The 16,874-nt window shown below is 37.3% G+C and overlaps 5 protein-coding genes across 10 annotated transcripts; 2 read left to right on the top strand and 3 right to left on the bottom strand.

Annotated features, from left to right (window-relative positions):
- Positions 1 to 182: 182 nt before the first annotated feature.
- LOC103837787 (transportin-1) lies at positions 183 to 6,558 on the bottom strand. Its single transcript, XM_009114163.3, has 30 exons — positions 6,280 to 6,558; positions 5,740 to 6,027; positions 5,557 to 5,646; positions 5,355 to 5,432; positions 5,189 to 5,269; positions 5,037 to 5,087; positions 4,802 to 4,887; positions 4,588 to 4,654; positions 4,432 to 4,488; positions 4,313 to 4,342; positions 4,173 to 4,232; positions 3,958 to 4,071; positions 3,775 to 3,888; positions 3,585 to 3,683; positions 3,375 to 3,500; positions 3,223 to 3,297; positions 3,072 to 3,143; positions 2,831 to 2,941; positions 2,439 to 2,522; positions 2,122 to 2,229; positions 1,936 to 2,037; positions 1,703 to 1,765; positions 1,551 to 1,625; positions 1,391 to 1,462; positions 1,181 to 1,305; positions 1,041 to 1,092; positions 891 to 959; positions 739 to 798; positions 543 to 640; positions 183 to 437 (listed from the first exon to the last, which is right to left on the bottom strand). The coding sequence occupies exons 1-29, from the start codon at positions 6,460 to 6,462 to the stop codon at positions 560 to 562; spliced, it is 2,673 nt and encodes an 890-aa protein (XP_009112411.1). The 5' UTR covers positions 6,463 to 6,558; the 3' UTR covers positions 183 to 437; positions 543 to 559.
- Positions 6,559 to 7,331: 773 nt separating this feature from the next.
- On the bottom strand, positions 7,332 to 8,882 carry LOC103837785. The gene is made up of 2 exons (XM_009114160.3): positions 8,484 to 8,882; positions 7,332 to 8,361 (listed from the first exon to the last, which is right to left on the bottom strand). Exons 1-2 carry the CDS (start codon positions 8,766 to 8,768, stop codon positions 7,546 to 7,548), a joined length of 1,101 nt encoding a protein of 366 aa, XP_009112408.1. The 5' UTR covers positions 8,769 to 8,882; the 3' UTR covers positions 7,332 to 7,545.
- A 239-nt stretch (positions 8,883 to 9,121) lies between these two features.
- Positions 9,122 to 11,521, top strand: LOC103837784 (gluconokinase). 3 transcript variants are annotated; one of them, XM_009114158.3, is made up of 5 exons: positions 9,122 to 10,130; positions 10,562 to 10,622; positions 10,696 to 10,738; positions 10,826 to 10,905; positions 10,979 to 11,521. In XM_009114158.3, the coding sequence occupies exons 2-5, from the start codon at positions 10,604 to 10,606 to the stop codon at positions 11,410 to 11,412; spliced, it is 576 nt and encodes a 191-aa protein (XP_009112406.1). In that variant the 5' UTR covers positions 9,122 to 10,130; positions 10,562 to 10,603; the 3' UTR covers positions 11,413 to 11,521. The 3 variants fall into 3 exon arrangements, with proteins under 3 accessions (XP_009112406.1, XP_018510467.1, XP_009112405.1); XM_018654951.2 differs by having other exon boundaries at positions 10,693 to 10,738; XM_009114157.3 differs by having other exon boundaries at positions 10,690 to 10,738.
- Positions 11,522 to 11,892: 371 nt separating this feature from the next.
- LOC103837783 (WD-40 repeat-containing protein MSI2) lies at positions 11,893 to 14,086 on the top strand. Its single transcript, XM_009114156.3, has 6 exons — positions 11,893 to 12,277; positions 12,502 to 12,825; positions 12,915 to 13,058; positions 13,179 to 13,303; positions 13,417 to 13,512; positions 13,610 to 14,086. Exons 1-6 carry the CDS (start codon positions 11,960 to 11,962, stop codon positions 13,842 to 13,844), a joined length of 1,242 nt encoding a protein of 413 aa, XP_009112404.1. The 5' UTR covers positions 11,893 to 11,959; the 3' UTR covers positions 13,845 to 14,086.
- Positions 14,087 to 14,126: 40 nt separating this feature from the next.
- Positions 14,127 to 15,632, bottom strand: LOC103837781 (basic leucine zipper 23). 4 transcript variants are annotated; one of them, XM_009114154.3, is made up of 3 exons: positions 15,550 to 15,632; positions 14,515 to 15,339; positions 14,170 to 14,406 (listed from the first exon to the last, which is right to left on the bottom strand). In XM_009114154.3, the coding sequence occupies exons 2-3, from the start codon at positions 15,212 to 15,214 to the stop codon at positions 14,378 to 14,380; spliced, it is 729 nt and encodes a 242-aa protein (XP_009112402.1). In that variant the 5' UTR covers positions 15,215 to 15,339; positions 15,550 to 15,632; the 3' UTR covers positions 14,170 to 14,377. The 4 variants fall into 4 exon arrangements, with proteins under 4 accessions (XP_009112403.1, XP_033134153.1, XP_009112402.1 ...); XM_033278261.1 differs by lacking the exon at positions 15,550 to 15,632 and adding an exon at positions 15,474 to 15,490; XM_009114155.1 differs by lacking the exon at positions 15,550 to 15,632 and having other exon boundaries at positions 14,127 to 14,406; positions 14,479 to 15,543.
- Positions 15,633 to 16,874: the final 1,242 nt, after the last annotated feature.

Genomic DNA, 16,874 nt, shown 5'->3' with positions numbered 1-16,874 from the left:
TGCGGGATAGCATGCGAAAACTTGCAGAGCAATTCATGGCCGAAGACAAAAGTTACTAGGGACTGACGAGAAAGCTGACCAAGTATGATTACATTTGTGGTCGGGAGTTGTGGCAGTCCCGAGACAATAGTGGCTGGGATGGGACTAATCGAAGAGATTTCAAATGTAAACGCAGCAGGGAAGAGTTGTAATTAGTATTGGCATAATAGAGCTAGATCAATAAAGCACAACAATATCAATCACATCTTTTTTTTCTTATTGGTAATCCACATGTCCAAAACTGCTCAAATCACCATACCACGTTACCAAGGAAGAATCGAATCCACGAATTGTTTCTTTTTTTCACCCAACCATGTTATAAGAAGAGAGCCCCACAAAGATGCAAACTATCTACTGTTTCTCTCTTTCTCTTGTGACTCTTTTGCCCTTCGTTAAATCTTGCAAAAGAAAAATGGTGTCTCAGGCGCCTTCTTCTGCTCAAACTCTATTTGTTCTTTGCAATGAATAAGATAAGAGCAGATCTTTTTTGATTCGAGACTAACCGGTGTGCGATCGATTACTACACTTGATATCTCGCAAGCCTTTCCTTTACAGGAGGATCCAAAGCAGACCAACATTCCGCCCATGAGTTTCCAAGCATCTGAACCCAAAAAGATGAATTCACAAGACATTAATCATTATGAGTGAGGCCAGTGCTTAAAGTGATTAAAAGCTGAACTTGATTTCAGCACAGCTTACTTGTTTATAGCCGTTCAGCACTTGGGAGACTTCGCTATTGACGTCCTCACTTCTAATTTCCTGTGATAAAAAAGCTTGTCAACCAATAGTTTGAAAGCTCGGCAGCGAGATTTAGTTTAGCAGGGAGTCGCATTTGGTTTCATTTCACTTACATGCCAGCTTGCAATGGCTTTGCATATGACAACAAGTGAGCTGACACCTCCTGATGGATTCACTTTTACCTGAAATTCATGGAGAACACTCGTAAGTAACAAACTTCATTTACATGTTTCAAACACTAAGCAAAGAGGCAAGAGAAATACCACTGCACATAATCCTCTAAATGCATCTTCTTTCTCAAGGTCATCACGTACCCTGAAAAGAAAGTATAATAAGAAACTGTTGTACGGCGCAGCAGTTGGGAGTGTAAAGACTCAAAATTCAAACCAAAAGGTTCACTAACATTGACAATGCCAAGCACCATGGTTTCATGAAGTGCTCCATGTGAGGTGCAACGAGGTCTGGACGAATCCATGCTAGTCTACCGAGGGTAATTGCACTGTTCTCAACTAGTGATTTATTAACAGCCTGTCTCACACAATAAAACAAATTAGGCATAGTTTTCAGATATAACAGTTGATAGACTCTTGAATAAATAGGCTGCGGGAGTCACCTCTGCATGCTGAAGAATCAGGGCTAGGGCAGAGACAACGTTGGTCACAATTGGTGAAACTTCCTGACGAACCTGAAACATTCAGTTCATATCATTCACAAGTCTGCCCTTAACCAAACACTTCAAGCTTCGATAGCAAAAATTAGTATTTTGGTATTACCTTGACAGCTAATTCTCCAATGGCCCAACAAGCATTATTTGCCACAGAAAGGTTTTCTCCAATAAGGTTTGTACTCTGTACAAAGAATATATATGATCAATACAAATAAAAAAGAGAATTGATATAGTCAAGAGTAAAACTTGAATACCAACCAGTTGCTGGCTTGCAACCTGCAGGAACTCAATCAGACGGGGTTGTAGGTAGGCCGGGAATACCTGTCAGTGGTAGCCAAACAGCATTACTACACTAATATATGTAGCAGAAAGTATCAAAACTATAGCATATGATACCCCACATAACTACGGGTTATTCTCGTGAAAGACTTCCCCCGCTGATTATATTATGTCAAAGGACACTGTTTAATGTAAAAGAATATGCAGCTTACTCTTGCAAGATCACCCATGAGAGCAAACGCACTTTGTCTGACATCAGGAGCTTCATCCATGCAACAGTTGAGAAGCAGATCCCTTAAATTAGTTTGTGAAACCTGAAAAAGAGCAATATATGCGGTTGTCTCAGGGAACTTATGAACAGAAAATCGCTCGAGCAAGACATCGAGGAAAGTCAGTACCAGAGACTCTATCCCACTGCCAAGCCCTTCAGCAAGTCCAGAAAGTAAATCAAGAGAACAAACAATGAATTCTCTGTCGTACTGAGCCCCAGCAGAGGCAGGATCAACCTACAAATACCACAAGCAAGCTTTCATCAAACAAAAAAAAAACATATGCGTGCAATAGTTATATACATGCTTCAGTAAAATATGAATAACTGTTTCTATACTCAAGCTTTGTGATGCTTATCTAGCTGAGGCAGTATAATAGGTAAGGTAAACTGGAAAAGATAGTTCTAATTCGCCAATTAGATAAAATTCCAAATTCTGAATGAAACCTTAGCCATGTGTTGTAGTTGGATGATATCCATGCATCTTTGGAAAACAGGCTGAGCAAATGGAGCGAACCCTACACCTAAAGCCTGTAAGATGGAAACACATTTTGTTAGACATACAGTTCAGGCTTCAAGCAGTCTAACACTCTGTCAGGATGAAATTGTCTGATGTTCACAATTGTTATCTCTTACTATTAGTAGCAATTTCAGGTTTAACTAATAATCTTAAATAATGCCTCTTAGCTAACCAACAACTCCATATTACTTTTTCAGTGTTCTTAAGACTACCAAAACCTGGGTATCTTCACTGACTAGGATCAATGATCTTAGATTCATTGGTGCAACATATTCAAGACTTTACAGATATTTCGAAGGCCTTGACAAATAGCCCATACCTGAGAAATAGATGTGAAGCATTCCAGCAACGGAAATAGATCTTTATCCGAATTTGAAAGTTGTTGCCACTTTGCGACCAGTGGAGGCATCAGAATTTCAAGATAAGCAGGCTGCAGAAGGAAGAATATTAAGCAGGCAATAAAATTTATACCAGCACCAGTGTATGGAACAAAAAATAATCGTCAAGGAGCTCAAATTTACATGAACATATTAACCTTTACACAAACCCAATCGTCATACCTTGTTCAACTCTTCTCTAACCGAATCTGCCAGTGTTCCAATAGCATCATACACAATTCTTAAGTTCCGCCTCTGGGATAAGAAAATTGTATGTTAGGTAGACGAATAGCAACAGTTGCTTGAAGTAGATAATAACCGGCAAAGGATTTACCTGATACTTTCCAAAAGCGCACATTAGATGCTGCAGTATTACTCCCAGGTGTGGCACTAACTCTTCAGCAGCATCCTACATATTCACAGAAAATAATTAACACGGTCAACAAACATCCACAAATGTTATCAAAACCCAAATCCAAGAGGTACCTCTTCAACAGTTGCAAAAGCTGAACAGGCAGCCTCCTGGACCCGCTTGTTCGAATCCAAGAGTCTGCGGAGAAGACCCATAAGAACTTTTTCAAACTGTTCATAACCCTTCGGATTGCCACCTTCCTATAAAAGAAAAGGAGAGAATCATCTAAAGATCGTTGGAACTTGGAAGCAGTTGAAGCACGAAATCTCCTATTCAAATCATACCTGGATAAGATACTTGCCAAATCGAGAAAGCGTCCAGCAAGATATACTTCGTATGAGAGGGAACTTATCATCTAAAAGAGGAAGAAGAAATGCTACGATCTGCAGAAATAAGGTACTAGCATATTGATCTACTCGAACTGAGCGGAGAAAAATGATAGATATGAGATGATGTAGATCAAAAACAACTTGCCTCAGACAAGTGAGGGTAAAGACCATTAAAGCAGCCTTCAGCAATAGCCCCAAGGGTCAAAACAGCAGCTTCCCTTTCTTTCCAGGCCTCGTCCCCAGAAGTTGATAATTTTGCCTACAACATGGAAGAACAGGGTTTAGTTTATTGAATAAATTTACAAAGATAGAGAGGAATAACGATTACCTGAATAAGGGGCATGAGTGCCGGAAGGATCTCATCTCCAAATACATTAGAGAGAACGTCAATAGCTGCTGCACTGCACTTTCTTAAATTCCACACGTTAAACGAGTCATCATCCTGTATTCAGAGATATTCATTAAAGAAGGATCTATAGAATTACAAACATACTTAATATCTATACAAATATCAAATGACACTAAAAGAAGTAGATCACGTACATCGTCATCAAAATCGTCTGATCCATGAAGTCTCGATGTATGAAAACGAGGTTTCAAATCCTGTTGGGGAACCAAATGAATGAAAACTCAATAGTAATTTTAATAAGAAAAATCAAAGTCACAAGAACAAATAACTGCACCTGATCTCTGTCTGGTTGAGATTCATCTTCCTGCAAAAATGAAAAGTTTTCATATGATATAAGATGGTTAATTTTATCGTGAAAGGTGAAGAAACAAATAGATTCAACAGAAAAATAACCTCAGCATCCAAAAGCGACTCGTCGTCATCTGCATAAGCCATGTTCGACAGCAACACCTAAAACAGATATATTTTACAAAGATTTCAAACTACACCCGCTGAGCAAGCGATTGTGCGCCCAAAAATATACTGAAGAAAGGAGAAGCATCACTATACTGGAATTAGGCGTGGCAGTAACTCTTTCAAATTCTCTGACGGCAGCTGAGCATCACAGTATGCAGACCTGCCAAACAACAATATAGCTCTGAGAACAAACGAGTACAAGGATGGAATAATAAGCAGGAAAAAGGGGGGAAAAACTGCAGAACATAAGACAAAAACAGGTCTACAACCGTCATCTATAGAGCAAACAAATAAAAGAACATATTACCAAAATTCACATGCTTCGAGGGCCACTTCTTCATCAGGGTCTTTGTTGACTTGTAGCATGTATTCCATTACGTTCCTTAGGTGTGGCTTAAAAAACGAAAAGGGAAGAAGCAAAATATAAGATGCAGGGTAGACACATAACTCGAACTAAACATAAGAAGTACTTACTAAAAAGCGACACTTAAGAGTAGTTATAAAATACTGCGTACGTTAAAACCATCAGCAATGAAAAATACCTCAATAGACGAGGGAAGGACTTCTGTGAGATGCACAAATGCTGCGCAGACCTATTAAACACAAGGAGAGAAATTATACATACGAAAAAGAACTTTGAAACGAAATAAGATCTGACTGAATCATGTGACACAAGCTTAAACAAGTCACGTACTAATTTTCTGACTTCTGCTACAGGATCATTGGCAAGGAGAAACAGCCCCTGAAGGTACTTATCAAGAGAATTGTACAAAGCCTGCAAATCATAGTTTGTTACAATCCACAGTCCCTTAACCGAATAAAAAAAAATAATGTATAAAAAAAATCTTCCTTATACTTACAGAAGGCATTATTATGACATATTGGTTCACACAACCCAGGGCAAGCTTCCTCAGTGAAGCATGGGGAGACTGGAAAAACTGATCAAACAAAATAATGGCAATAAATCTCACAGCAACCAATCCAGCAGTAAGAAAAAAGAAATCAAACTAGAACCCAGCACGTGCTACAACCAAATTTTGAAATCTGTGATGAGATGCTTACCTGATATAGCCTAGGCAGGAAAACGTTGATAGGGCGCTCTGCTAAACCAGGCACTTCTGAATCCAACACATGTGGGATATCCTCACAAATCTGATCAACAAGACATGTAGATATTACAAAAACTTTGAAAAACATTCCAACGATACCACAGCTAATAAGCAAAAAAGAAGAAGAACAACATACCTTTGACAATGCATCCATCGCACCATCCATGTGATTCAGATCATTACTGTCTAAACAAGTAACAAGAGCTGGCAAAAGCTCAGGCCACCCAGAACCTTCCTCTATGTTAACAATAACACTGATGATGGTTCCAACAGTTGTCCGTATGTTTCTATCCACAGCTCCAAGACAAGGCAGCAACTCAGACTTGATGTACTTCTGGTTTTCTCGAGACATGGATGGATACGCACCCTTCAGATTGTTTTTCAGAAGCAATCCAGCAGCTTGACGAATCTCAATGGACTTACCCTGTGAATCAATACACATCAGCTAGGAAACCTAATCGATCAGTAACAGCAATACAGGAACCTCAAGCTAGACTTATTATCTTCCTCAACATCATGTAAACGCAGCTTAGCTTGGAAAGCAAATCAGTTCTCAAGAAAAGCCACAGAGCACAGATTCTAAAGTTCCTAACCAACTCGATTCAACGGAAACTCAGGATCAACTAAAGGTGAGCAACAAAGAGAATCCGATAGGCAAATGAAACCAAAAGTCAACCTCGGCGCGGGCGAGGATGAAGACGAGGTAGTTGTTGAAATCGGGGATTTGAGAGAAGTGCTGAAGCTGCTTCCAAATCTGGGACTTGTCAACGGCGGAGGAAGGAGAAATCTGCTGTTCGAGAAGAGTGCAGATCTCGGTGAGGCCATCGTTTAGGGGCTGCCAGGCCGTCGTCGCCGCCATGATTGTGGTGGCAAAAAAAGGGGTGAAGTTTCACTCGTGTGAGCTGGGGCAGATGAATATATGATTGGAAACGACAGAGGACGAAGACGAAGACGCTGCTGCTTTGGGTTTTAATGGGTTTTAAATTCTTCAAAAGTTTCTGTATGGGCTTTTTTATTATTAAATTATGTATTCGTTCTATAATTTAAGATGATTATATTAAATTAACAGATTTTATGCTATTCAATTATCTTTTAATGAATCTCTTACTATAGAAATAATGATCTGTAAATATACATTAAAAATTTACTGTTACTGAAAATATTTAAAATAAAATAAATTTTATTTGATATTTTTTAATATCAGTGAAAACTGAAAATAATTTATTATATTTTTTAGTTTTTATGTAAATTTGGATTTCATCAATGGAAAAGTTAATATGTATTATAGAGAGCCCATGATCATGATCTTCTAGCTTGTTAGAACAACTCTAATGGAGGAATTGTTCAAAATACATACATATATATGTATGTATATAAAAATATTGATATTTCATTGTGGTATTTCAAAACTATGAGAAAAATGTAACCGAAAATATTTTCGGTTGGATTTTCGGTAAATATGTATTTTGAAAAATTTAGTTTATTGGTAAGGGAATTTTTGTGGACTTTGTAAATTTTGAGATTTTATTGTTATTGGTTTTTGGATTTCAAAATTTTTAATATAATCAATTGTTATTGGTTTTAAAAAAATCAAATTCAATCAAATTTCAATTTCTTGTTATTCAAAAAGTTTAGTTATTTTAGTTATCATTTAAATCTATTGAGATATGAATTCTATTTGTTTTACTCACAAGCATAAACCAAAATCAAACATAGCAAAGCATGGCAAGTTGGCAACACCTACTTTTATATTATCTAAAACATTCATGGTTGACATTGTTCGGTAAAGCTTAGCAAAATACAAAATATAGAATGCTCACAAAATTAGGGAGCCAAATCCAAACAGCGGTAAAAGGGATTCTGGAAGCAAGATACAGGCTTTGTTGGTACATGCAAAAATCAAATCTTCTAAAAGCTACAAAGGCTTGCAGATGCTTGCATCTCAGTACAGGCTGAATCCAAAGAACTGGCTGACAATAATTGCCAATCCCAGTCCAATGGCCACAAGAGAAGACGCCCACGTTAGTTTCTCCGTGATCCTAGGAACCTTCTCCTTCAACGCCTCGCTACAAGACCCTATAAACACCGTGTAGCTCCCCATCGCAATCACCGTCCCAAGCAAGAACATGATCAGAAACGCAGCACCTGCTACCCGAGAAGGAAGCGCCAGTGCGGGCAACACCATCATCAGCGCATCCGGTTGCAGCCCGTGGACAATCCCCGTCGCAAAAGTCGCAAACCCAATCTTCTTCTTCTTCTTTGAGCTCTTCTCATCTGTCTCCTCCCCATTCTCCAACGCAGCCACACACGGTTCAGGGATCTCGGAAGCCTCTTTGATCCCCATAGCGCCAATCACAAGAAGGGTCAAGCCCACGACTCGTGTACCCCAAGTTCTTATAACCTCAATGTGGAGCCTGTCCTTTAGAAGCAGAAAGAGTAGACCAAAGATGAGTTGGCCAGCGTCGTGGCCACATCCCCAGAGAGCTCCAACCGCAGCACTCTCCATCCTCGTCCGTCCAATGGAGAGTGGAGCCAAAGCAGCGAGGTGATCAGGGCCGGAGAGTGTGTGTAAGCAGCCAGCGAAGAAACCGGTCCACGCACTCGTCAGTACTTCGGTCCTGAGGAGTTTCCCACCAACAGCAGCGCCGCTGGATTTAGCTGCGGCTTGGAAGCTAGCCAAAGCAGGCGGCGCAACGATGGGGTTAAGCAAAAGTGCCACTACAGCAGAGATTAGTATGATTGTTCCAGCCGATAACGTCTGCAAGAAACACACAGATTCGCATAAAGCAGTGACCTTTAACAAGAACTGAATACATATCCACTGATTAAGGCTCACAGGACATCGATATAGACTAGTGATGAGAATATGTTATTATATACCTTTCTCTGCTCATAACTCCGCACGATCCGTTCGAGAAGCCCTGGATTAGGTTTCGACTCATCGGCTTTCGGAGAGGAAGACGAGAGGTTTCTAGCTTGATTTGACGCAGTCGGCGAAGGATTGTGGCGGAAGAGGCAGGAGATGGAGCTCACCCGGCGCGGGGAGGAAGGGATGAGACTGGGAGAGTCGAGACGGTGGACACGGAGGAGTAACGGAGGTGCTCTTAAGTGGGATTTGGAGGGGGCGAGTATGGAAGATGACGGTGGTTGAAGAAGTCTATCCATGGGCGTCTACTTGATGAGCTCCACGGCAAAGAGAGAGAGAGGGGGAGGGGGAGACTGTGCTCTCAATCGGTGAGGATAAAACTTTTTAAAAAGTTATTTTGTTGCTTCCCTGTATATAATAAAAAAATATTATATTAGTAGGAAAATATCGAAAAAGTATAAAAGCTACGTTTTCTGGGAAAGAGAGGATATGGGTTTTCTGTAAAAGATAATTTTTGCTAATTGTAGTTGCCAAAATATGGTGAAATTCCAGTTTTATGACTTTGGTTTTGGAAAAATCTTATCAAAAATATTTTCACAAAATAATATATAGAATAAAATTTCTAGAAATAAGATTGATCTGTTTATCTTAAATTGTAAACTCAAATATACCGTATATATAATTTAATGTATTTTATTTAAATTGTTAATATTTATATGTTTTAATATGTTTAATTAATCATATACTTATTAATATGAATATGTTTTATATAGTTTGATAATGTTATTTTTGTAGTAAATTCTATTTTACTTTCAATTTAAAGATATATTAGATTTTTGATTTGCGTTTTTAAAAATATTAGAGTGACATAAATAGATTTTTTTGTGATGCTACTGAAACATAAAGAGAGTGGTTGGTCGAGTTATAGATATTTTATATTTAGCTTTAATTTTTATATACAATTTTAAAAATATCAATCATGTTTTAAGTTAATTTCTAAAAGTATAGCCAAAAATATATAAATTGCTGTATAATCATGTTTAAAATAGTAAAATAATTTTCTTGTTTCGATAAGATAAATGAACTTTTTAGATATAATGTTAATTACAAAAACGTAGATTCAAATCAAATTTATAGTTTTTAAAAATCGTTTAATACTGAATTAGTAATCATATTCAATTTGGTTGAAATTGCATAGGAAATGCAATTCCGCAAGAATATTTCCACGGAAACAAAATAACTTATAACGTGTTCCATTTAAAAAAATTATTCAATATTATAAAGTATTTTTTATTAATTATTTCTTGTCAATCTGTATGTTTGGTTGGTGTATTGGAATCATGAATAAAAATTAATCTACATTTATCAAAAAAATACAGCGTACTTCTAAGAAAAATCTATTAATAAAAGTTACAAAAAAAATTATTAATAAATAATGTATCTTTATTGTATTTGTGAATTAGAGAAGTAGATCATTTTCATTTTTGGTTCTTCTCCTCTTTTCCATCTCTTCCATTTTTCTTCCTCTCGTACCTACCAAACTTTTATTACCTCAATTTATCATTTTTCATTATCACAATCCCAATTTGTCTAATTTCCTTTCATATTCTTCTTCAAGGTCGCGTTTTGTTGATTGATCAACACTCACAATTGGCTCACCCGTAAGTCTTTGATTTTCCTCAGATTGTCGATCCTCATTTTCTTAATTCTAAGAGAAGGCTAATATTCGATTAGAAAAAAAGTTTCAGACGTCAGTAAGAAATCAAAGAATGTTAAACGTATCTTCATTGCTATGTATCTATTCTCTTCTTGACTTTTTGACTTACTTATGAAACACCAGCATTCTTTTGAATGGTCATGTACTCCTTCCTCTAAGGACACTGTTGAGACCCAAATCATGTGACTCAACATCAACGTCAAACGTTTGTTATAACTGATAAGCTAAGATTAAGAGCTTTAGATATTTTAATGGTTTAATAATGTTCACCAAGAAAAGATGTATAGTTCTATCAAGAGAGACATGTTGTTTTGTTTTCTTGCTAAAAGATTATCTAAACTATATATATACATATTTTGTTTTTCTTGCTCGCAGATTGGTTCTTTCAAAAATCACCAAACTCTGTTTTGATCAGAGATGTCGACAAACAATGACGGTAAGCTTTAACATGTTCTTATCAATGTTCTCATACGTCTTTCACTAATTCTTCTTGTGTGTCATAGTAACAGGCAAAGTCATTGTGATTATGGGCGTAAGCGGAGCAGGCAAATCGTTAGTTCTTATTTTATTTTATTTTTGTTAGTCCTCTGTTACCATGTTGTGACTTGTGATTGAACAAATTTTTCTTGACCTTGCTAGTACCATAGGAAAGATGTTGGGAACAGCACTATCTTGTGATTTTCTAGACGCTGATGATTTCCACTCTTCATCAAACAGAGGTAAAAAATCAAAGAATTTATACAAAACAGAGTTTTCATGTGTTAACAACACCTTGCTCATGGTTCAACCCAGAGAAGATGCGCCAAGGCATTGCTCTTTCGGATGAAGACCGGATGCCGTGGCTCGAGAAAATACAAGAGAGTTTGCGAGAACGTTTGCTCAGTGGACAAACCGTTGTTCTCGCGTGTTCTTCGTTGAGAAAACAGTACAGAGAAATCTTGAGAGGCTCCGATCCTGATTACAAACCTGGAAGCTATTCGAGTTACAAGGTGAAGTTTGTGTTACTGGAAGGTAATGCAGAGGTGATCGCTGCTCGGTTGCAGAAGAGAGCTTCGGAGGGAGAACATTTCATGCCTCTCACTCTTCTCCGGTCTCAGTTTGATCTGCTTGAAGCTGATGACTGTGAAAAGATATTCAAAGTCAGTGTGGTTCTCACTCCTGAAGTTATTGTTAATTCAGTTCTTGAATTGGTATCCAATGATTTGAACTTTAAAGAAGATATATGAAGTACTCGGCACATTGTATTATTACTATTCATCTTTGTATTCAACTTGTACTATTCAATAATAACTTTAAAAACTAGAATGATTAATGATGGAGTATTTATTTGAATAATGAAGACCATATCAAATCTACTAGATACTGCATTGTTATGTCATTACAAAGGCACTAAACTTAGAGCAGAAGAAGTTCAATGTCAAGTAGTTGTCATAAACAAATACAAACAGCAAAATGTGAACCAGTCTGAAGTGTGAAAGAAAAACATTCATATGGCAATGTTACAAACTTAAATTAAGCTTAGTGCGTGCATTAAGAATGGGTCTTGACTATGAAAGCCCATAAATTCATAACTCGATAATAGGCCTACTAATATAAAACAAATGCATGCTGGTCTTCAACCAAAAAACGGCACATCGTTCATTTGTAGAAAACTCAAACAACTCGCATGTACATCGCAAATTGGCGGGAAAATAGAACATAGAAAACCCTCAACACACAGACCAAAGAGAGAGAGAAGTCGATTCTAGACTGAGAGAAGAGAGAGAGAGAGAGATGGCAGAAGAAGGTAAGGAGGATGCTGGAATGGATCAGGTAGAGGAGGATTTCTCTATATGGAAGAAGAACACACCGTTCCTCTACGACCTCATGATCTCCAACCCTCTCGAGTGGCCCTCCCTCACCGTCCACTGGGTCCCATCTCCCCCCTCTCCTTACGCTGCGGATCCTCACTTCGGCGTCCACAAGCTCATCCTCGGAACCCACACTTCCGGCGACGCTCAAGATTTCCTCATGGTCGCCGACGCCGTCATCCCAACTCCCGACGCCGAGCCAGGGTTAGGCGGCACAAATCAAGATCCCATAGTCCCTAAGGTAATTCGATTCGCTGAAAGTGTTGTATGCGCACCATGTGTTCGATGAAACGACGTGTTTATTAGAGTGTGTATATAGTTACAGTTGGTTTGGTTAGTTAGAACCGGTTTATACCGGGTAGATTATGATTCTATATAAATCACTTGTGCACCTTCGTTTTACACTCATCGTGTGCTCTGTTTCTGTTCAACTTCAATTTCTCTAATCGTGTTCTTTGTTGGTAGGTGGAGATTAGGCAGAAGATACGTGTCGATGGAGAAGTGAACAGAGCGCGGTGCATGCCTCAAAAGCCCACTCTCGTCGGTGCGAAGACGAGTGGGTGTGAGGTGTTTCTGTTTGATTACGCCAAGCACGCTTCGAAGCCTCAGACTAGTGATTGTGATCCTGATCTGAGGCTGGTGGGGCACGACATGGAAGGGTATGGATTGTCTTGGAGTCCGTTCAAGGAAGGTTATCTTCTGAGTGGTTCGCAGGATAAGAAGATCTGCCTTTGGGATGTTTCAGCTACGCCGCAAGATAAGGTTCTGAATGCAATGTTTGTGTACGAGGTAAGTTGGAACAGGGCTCCTGTTTTGCTTCAAGAAGACGGTGATTTTTTTTTCTGGTTCTAATTTTGCTATCATGTTATGGTTTTTAGGGACATGAATGCGCTGTGGAAGATGTAGCGTGGCACATGAAGAACGAGAACCTTTTTGGTTCTGCTGGTGATGATGGTCGATTGGTGATATGGGACACGCGGACAAACCAAATGCAACACCAAGTGAAAGTTCACGAGAAAGAGGTAAAAGCCCATACTTTAGTATCTAATGACTTGAGTGAGAATTTGGAAATGGCAAGCTTGCATGTTCTGTAGTTATGGTCGCCAGATGTCATGCTTAGTTGCTTTATTGTGTGTTCTCAGGTGAATTATTTGTCTTTCAATCCGTTCAACGAATGGGTTTTAGCAACAGCTTCGTCAGACTCAACTGTTGCCTTGTTTGACCTCCGGAAGCTGAATGTGCCATTGCACGTCTTGAGCAGCCACGAGTATGTTCTTTTACATTTTCTTATATATTATGTCAAAGCCAAATGTTTTAGATGTTCACTGAGTCCGTATTGCTGTAAACATCCACCATTTAAATGAAAGATTTTGATTACAGGGGTGAGGTTTTCCAAGTGGAGTGGGATCCTAACCATGAAACAGTGCTTGCATCTTCCGGTGAAGATAGAAGGCTGATGGTCTGGGACCTGAACAGGTACAATCATCATCTCCGTTACAGAAGAACTCTGAATATAGAACTTTTTATTCTGAAGATTGGTTAACGTTGAGGAAGCCGTCTTTTGTTTTGACAGGGTTGGAGAAGAGCAGCTTGAGATAGAGTTGGATGCAGAAGATGGTCCACCAGAGTTGCTCTTTTCTCACGGTGGCCACAAGGCTAAGATATCAGATTTTGCTTGGAACAAAAACGAGCCTTGGGTCATTGCAAGTGTAGCAGAAGACAACAGTCTTCAGGTCTGGCAAATGGCGGAAAGCATCTATCGAGATGAAGATGAAGATGAGATCGAAGAGGACATCAAACAGTCATGAAAAAATTAAGAAATTACTGGAGTCTCTCCATTACTCAAGACATAGTTTCTAAAAGACGAGCTTTGTCTGTATTATTACCAGCATGACAAGACAACTCTGTCTGGTAATGTAACCATGTTTGGATTCTCCGTTTCAAAATTGTACTTTGGCTAAAATTAGACTCTAGATCTCCAAAACCGAGCCTGCAACAGTTCAGTTGCTGTGCTAATACTGAACTTGCTTATTGTTAGATTCAAGAATCATTATAATCTCACAACATAATAGCTTAAAGAAAGAAGCTACTAAAACACAAAACCAAATGGCAAAAATCACTTGGCATAATTCGATTTGAATATTAACAAGTCTTGCTACTAGCTCAACAAGGAAATACAATTACATGAGAAGAAACAAAAAGAGACTATAAAAAATGATAATAGCACAAAGGGGGACCTGAAGAAAGCTGGTGATGCAGTTGAACTCTCCTACTTATTGGAAAATAATAACTATAGCCTTGTGAAGAAAATTAATAGTACTACATGATTGATGATGATACTTCAAACTGCTTTAGCTGCACATGTCCCACCTGTTGCAAAACAAGAGTAAACACCACGAGTTCAAGAGATCATAACATAAAAGAAAACTGTATTAAAAGTACCTCTACTAAATAAATCCTAAGGTGTTAGAGTTTCACCTTTACTCTTATTAGCACCCGATGCATCCACATCGAATGTTCCATTTCCATTACTACAGCCAGCTAGATTCTGATCACCCAAGCATTGAAGCTGGTCAAACTCACAACCATTTAGCCCTTGCCCATTCATCAATATACCTTCTCCACTGTTCCCATTCTGAAGGCAGTACAAGTCGTCAACATCGCACGGCATATTGCAAGGCTGCATCCTATACGAGAAAGGCTGCGGTTTTTGATAAGGGAAGGCACCAATCTCTCCTTCTATCCTTCCTCTTATATCCACAAGCAAACACTTAAGCCTCGTAACCTCGGCTTCCAGCGCAGCTTGACCTTGCAGCCTCTTCATCAGCTGATTATTCACAGCCCTGAGCCTTAACACTTCATCCTCCAAGGAAGCCGCTTTAGCCTTCTTCTTCTCTCTATACTTTCTAACCGCTTCTCGGTTCCCCGAAGGCCTCTTCTTGCTCCTTTTCCCTGAAGACTCCGACGTGTCATCGGTAGTTTCTTTGTCGTCGCTCTGAGCAGCAGGAAGGATCTTGGTGTGGACGTGGAGACATGTGTGTGTATGTGTGTTCTCTGGTCCGGGAGGGTTACAAGTGTGAGTGTGGGTACAAGCATGAGAGTCCTTGAGAAGCTCTTCCAGGAAAGAATCCATGGAACTGCTGCTAGGTGGAAACTCAAGCTCACCGTCGTCCATCATTACAGCAACCTCTTAAACTCTTCGCTTTTGTTTGGTCTTATTACCAAACAAAAATTAAGACACTTTCTGGATACAGTTGTGCTTGAAACCAAACAAGACTCGAGCTTTCACGATCAAGTCAAGACCTAATCACAGAGGGAAACACACAAATTCAAACGATTCAGATGAAAGTCAAGCATCCAATTAATCTGGAACTGATAAACGTGAGAGGAGAATCGGCGATAAGAGTGAAAGAGGCGATGATATTAGGAAAGGAAACCCTAGAGACGAAAAGGGCACTAGTGCATTTGATGATAAGAAGCGTATTAACAGATGGCGCAAGGACATGGACGTACGAACAAGTTGCAGAGATTTTTCTCTAAACGGTCAACATTTTTTTTTTTCCTTTTCTTAATATACACTAGATCTTGACCAGTACAACCGTGCGGAGTTTTTTTATTTATATACTAAAATATTTTAGATTATATAACAAAATTTACCAATAACTTAATATAATTTAGTGTTATATATTATGTAATTCTATAATAGCTATGTTTACGTGGCTTATATATTATTACTATAAATTTTGTATTTTTGTAACAAAAATTATTTTGGAAACTTTGTTATATAACAATATTACGTTACATACTTTTTTATTTTAAATTTATATGAAATCAAATTAAATTAGATCTATACAGTAGAAAATATATTTTTTTAAGATACTGTAAAAAATTTCTTTTAAAGAAAAACTATAATACATTGTACTTCAAAATATGTTTGTAGTAAATATCATATTTGATAAATACACTAAGTTGGATAAAATATCTTCTTTTAATTTGAAATAGAAATGAATATTTCTAACAAAATCTTTGTAAATTTTATTTTTGAAAATTAATCAGTTTAAATTGTTATTACCAGTGAATATATAATTATAACACTTTATATAATTTTACATTTTCAATATAAATCGAAACTAAAATAAATTTTAATTTCTAATTATAGTTTATGATAGCTAAAATTAAAACTAATTACTTTTGGATATAAAACTTAAATTTATTCCGAAAATATTTTAAAAATATTTTTAGAACTTTCTTAAAAAGTATTTATTGTTATTCAATTAAAAAGATAAATATTATAATTAATTCATGTAAAATTTGATAAAATTTTAAAGAATAATCCAAATGAAAAAATCACGCATGAAAAATTCATCACTACAGTATATATATATATTAAAAATATTATATATTTATCAATACATGTTTGTTAACACAACATCTATATAAATATTGATACATGTATAATGTATAACATAATTAATAATAATAACACTTATTATGAAAATACAATAGTGTTAGGATTTTAATATTTGATTTGATTTTATTATTTGCATGGTGAAATTCTAACATTATTTTATTTGCATAATAAATGTTAATTGTTATTATTATTAATTAGATCATGTGCAGGTATTAACTCTAGAATAATTAAATGTTATTATTATTAAGTAGATTATAAATGGTTATATGCACCTATAATTATATATTGATGGAATAAATATATTTTCAAAATTATCCATTATTAATAATATTTTGATGGAATAAAAAGATAATTAAATATCTTGTTAGGATATTGTTACGAAAATACAAAAAAATAATGTAAACAACTTTCTAGGAATGGTCTATTT

Source organism: Brassica rapa, chromosome A09 (genome assembly GCF_000309985.2).
Source record: "Brassica rapa cultivar Chiifu-401-42 chromosome A09, CAAS_Brap_v3.01, whole genome shotgun sequence".
NCBI classification, from domain to species: domain Eukaryota; kingdom Viridiplantae; phylum Streptophyta; class Magnoliopsida; order Brassicales; family Brassicaceae; genus Brassica; species Brassica rapa.
The sequence above is the reverse complement of the archived record's forward strand: the minus strand, read 5'-3'. Positions and strand labels throughout refer to the sequence as shown.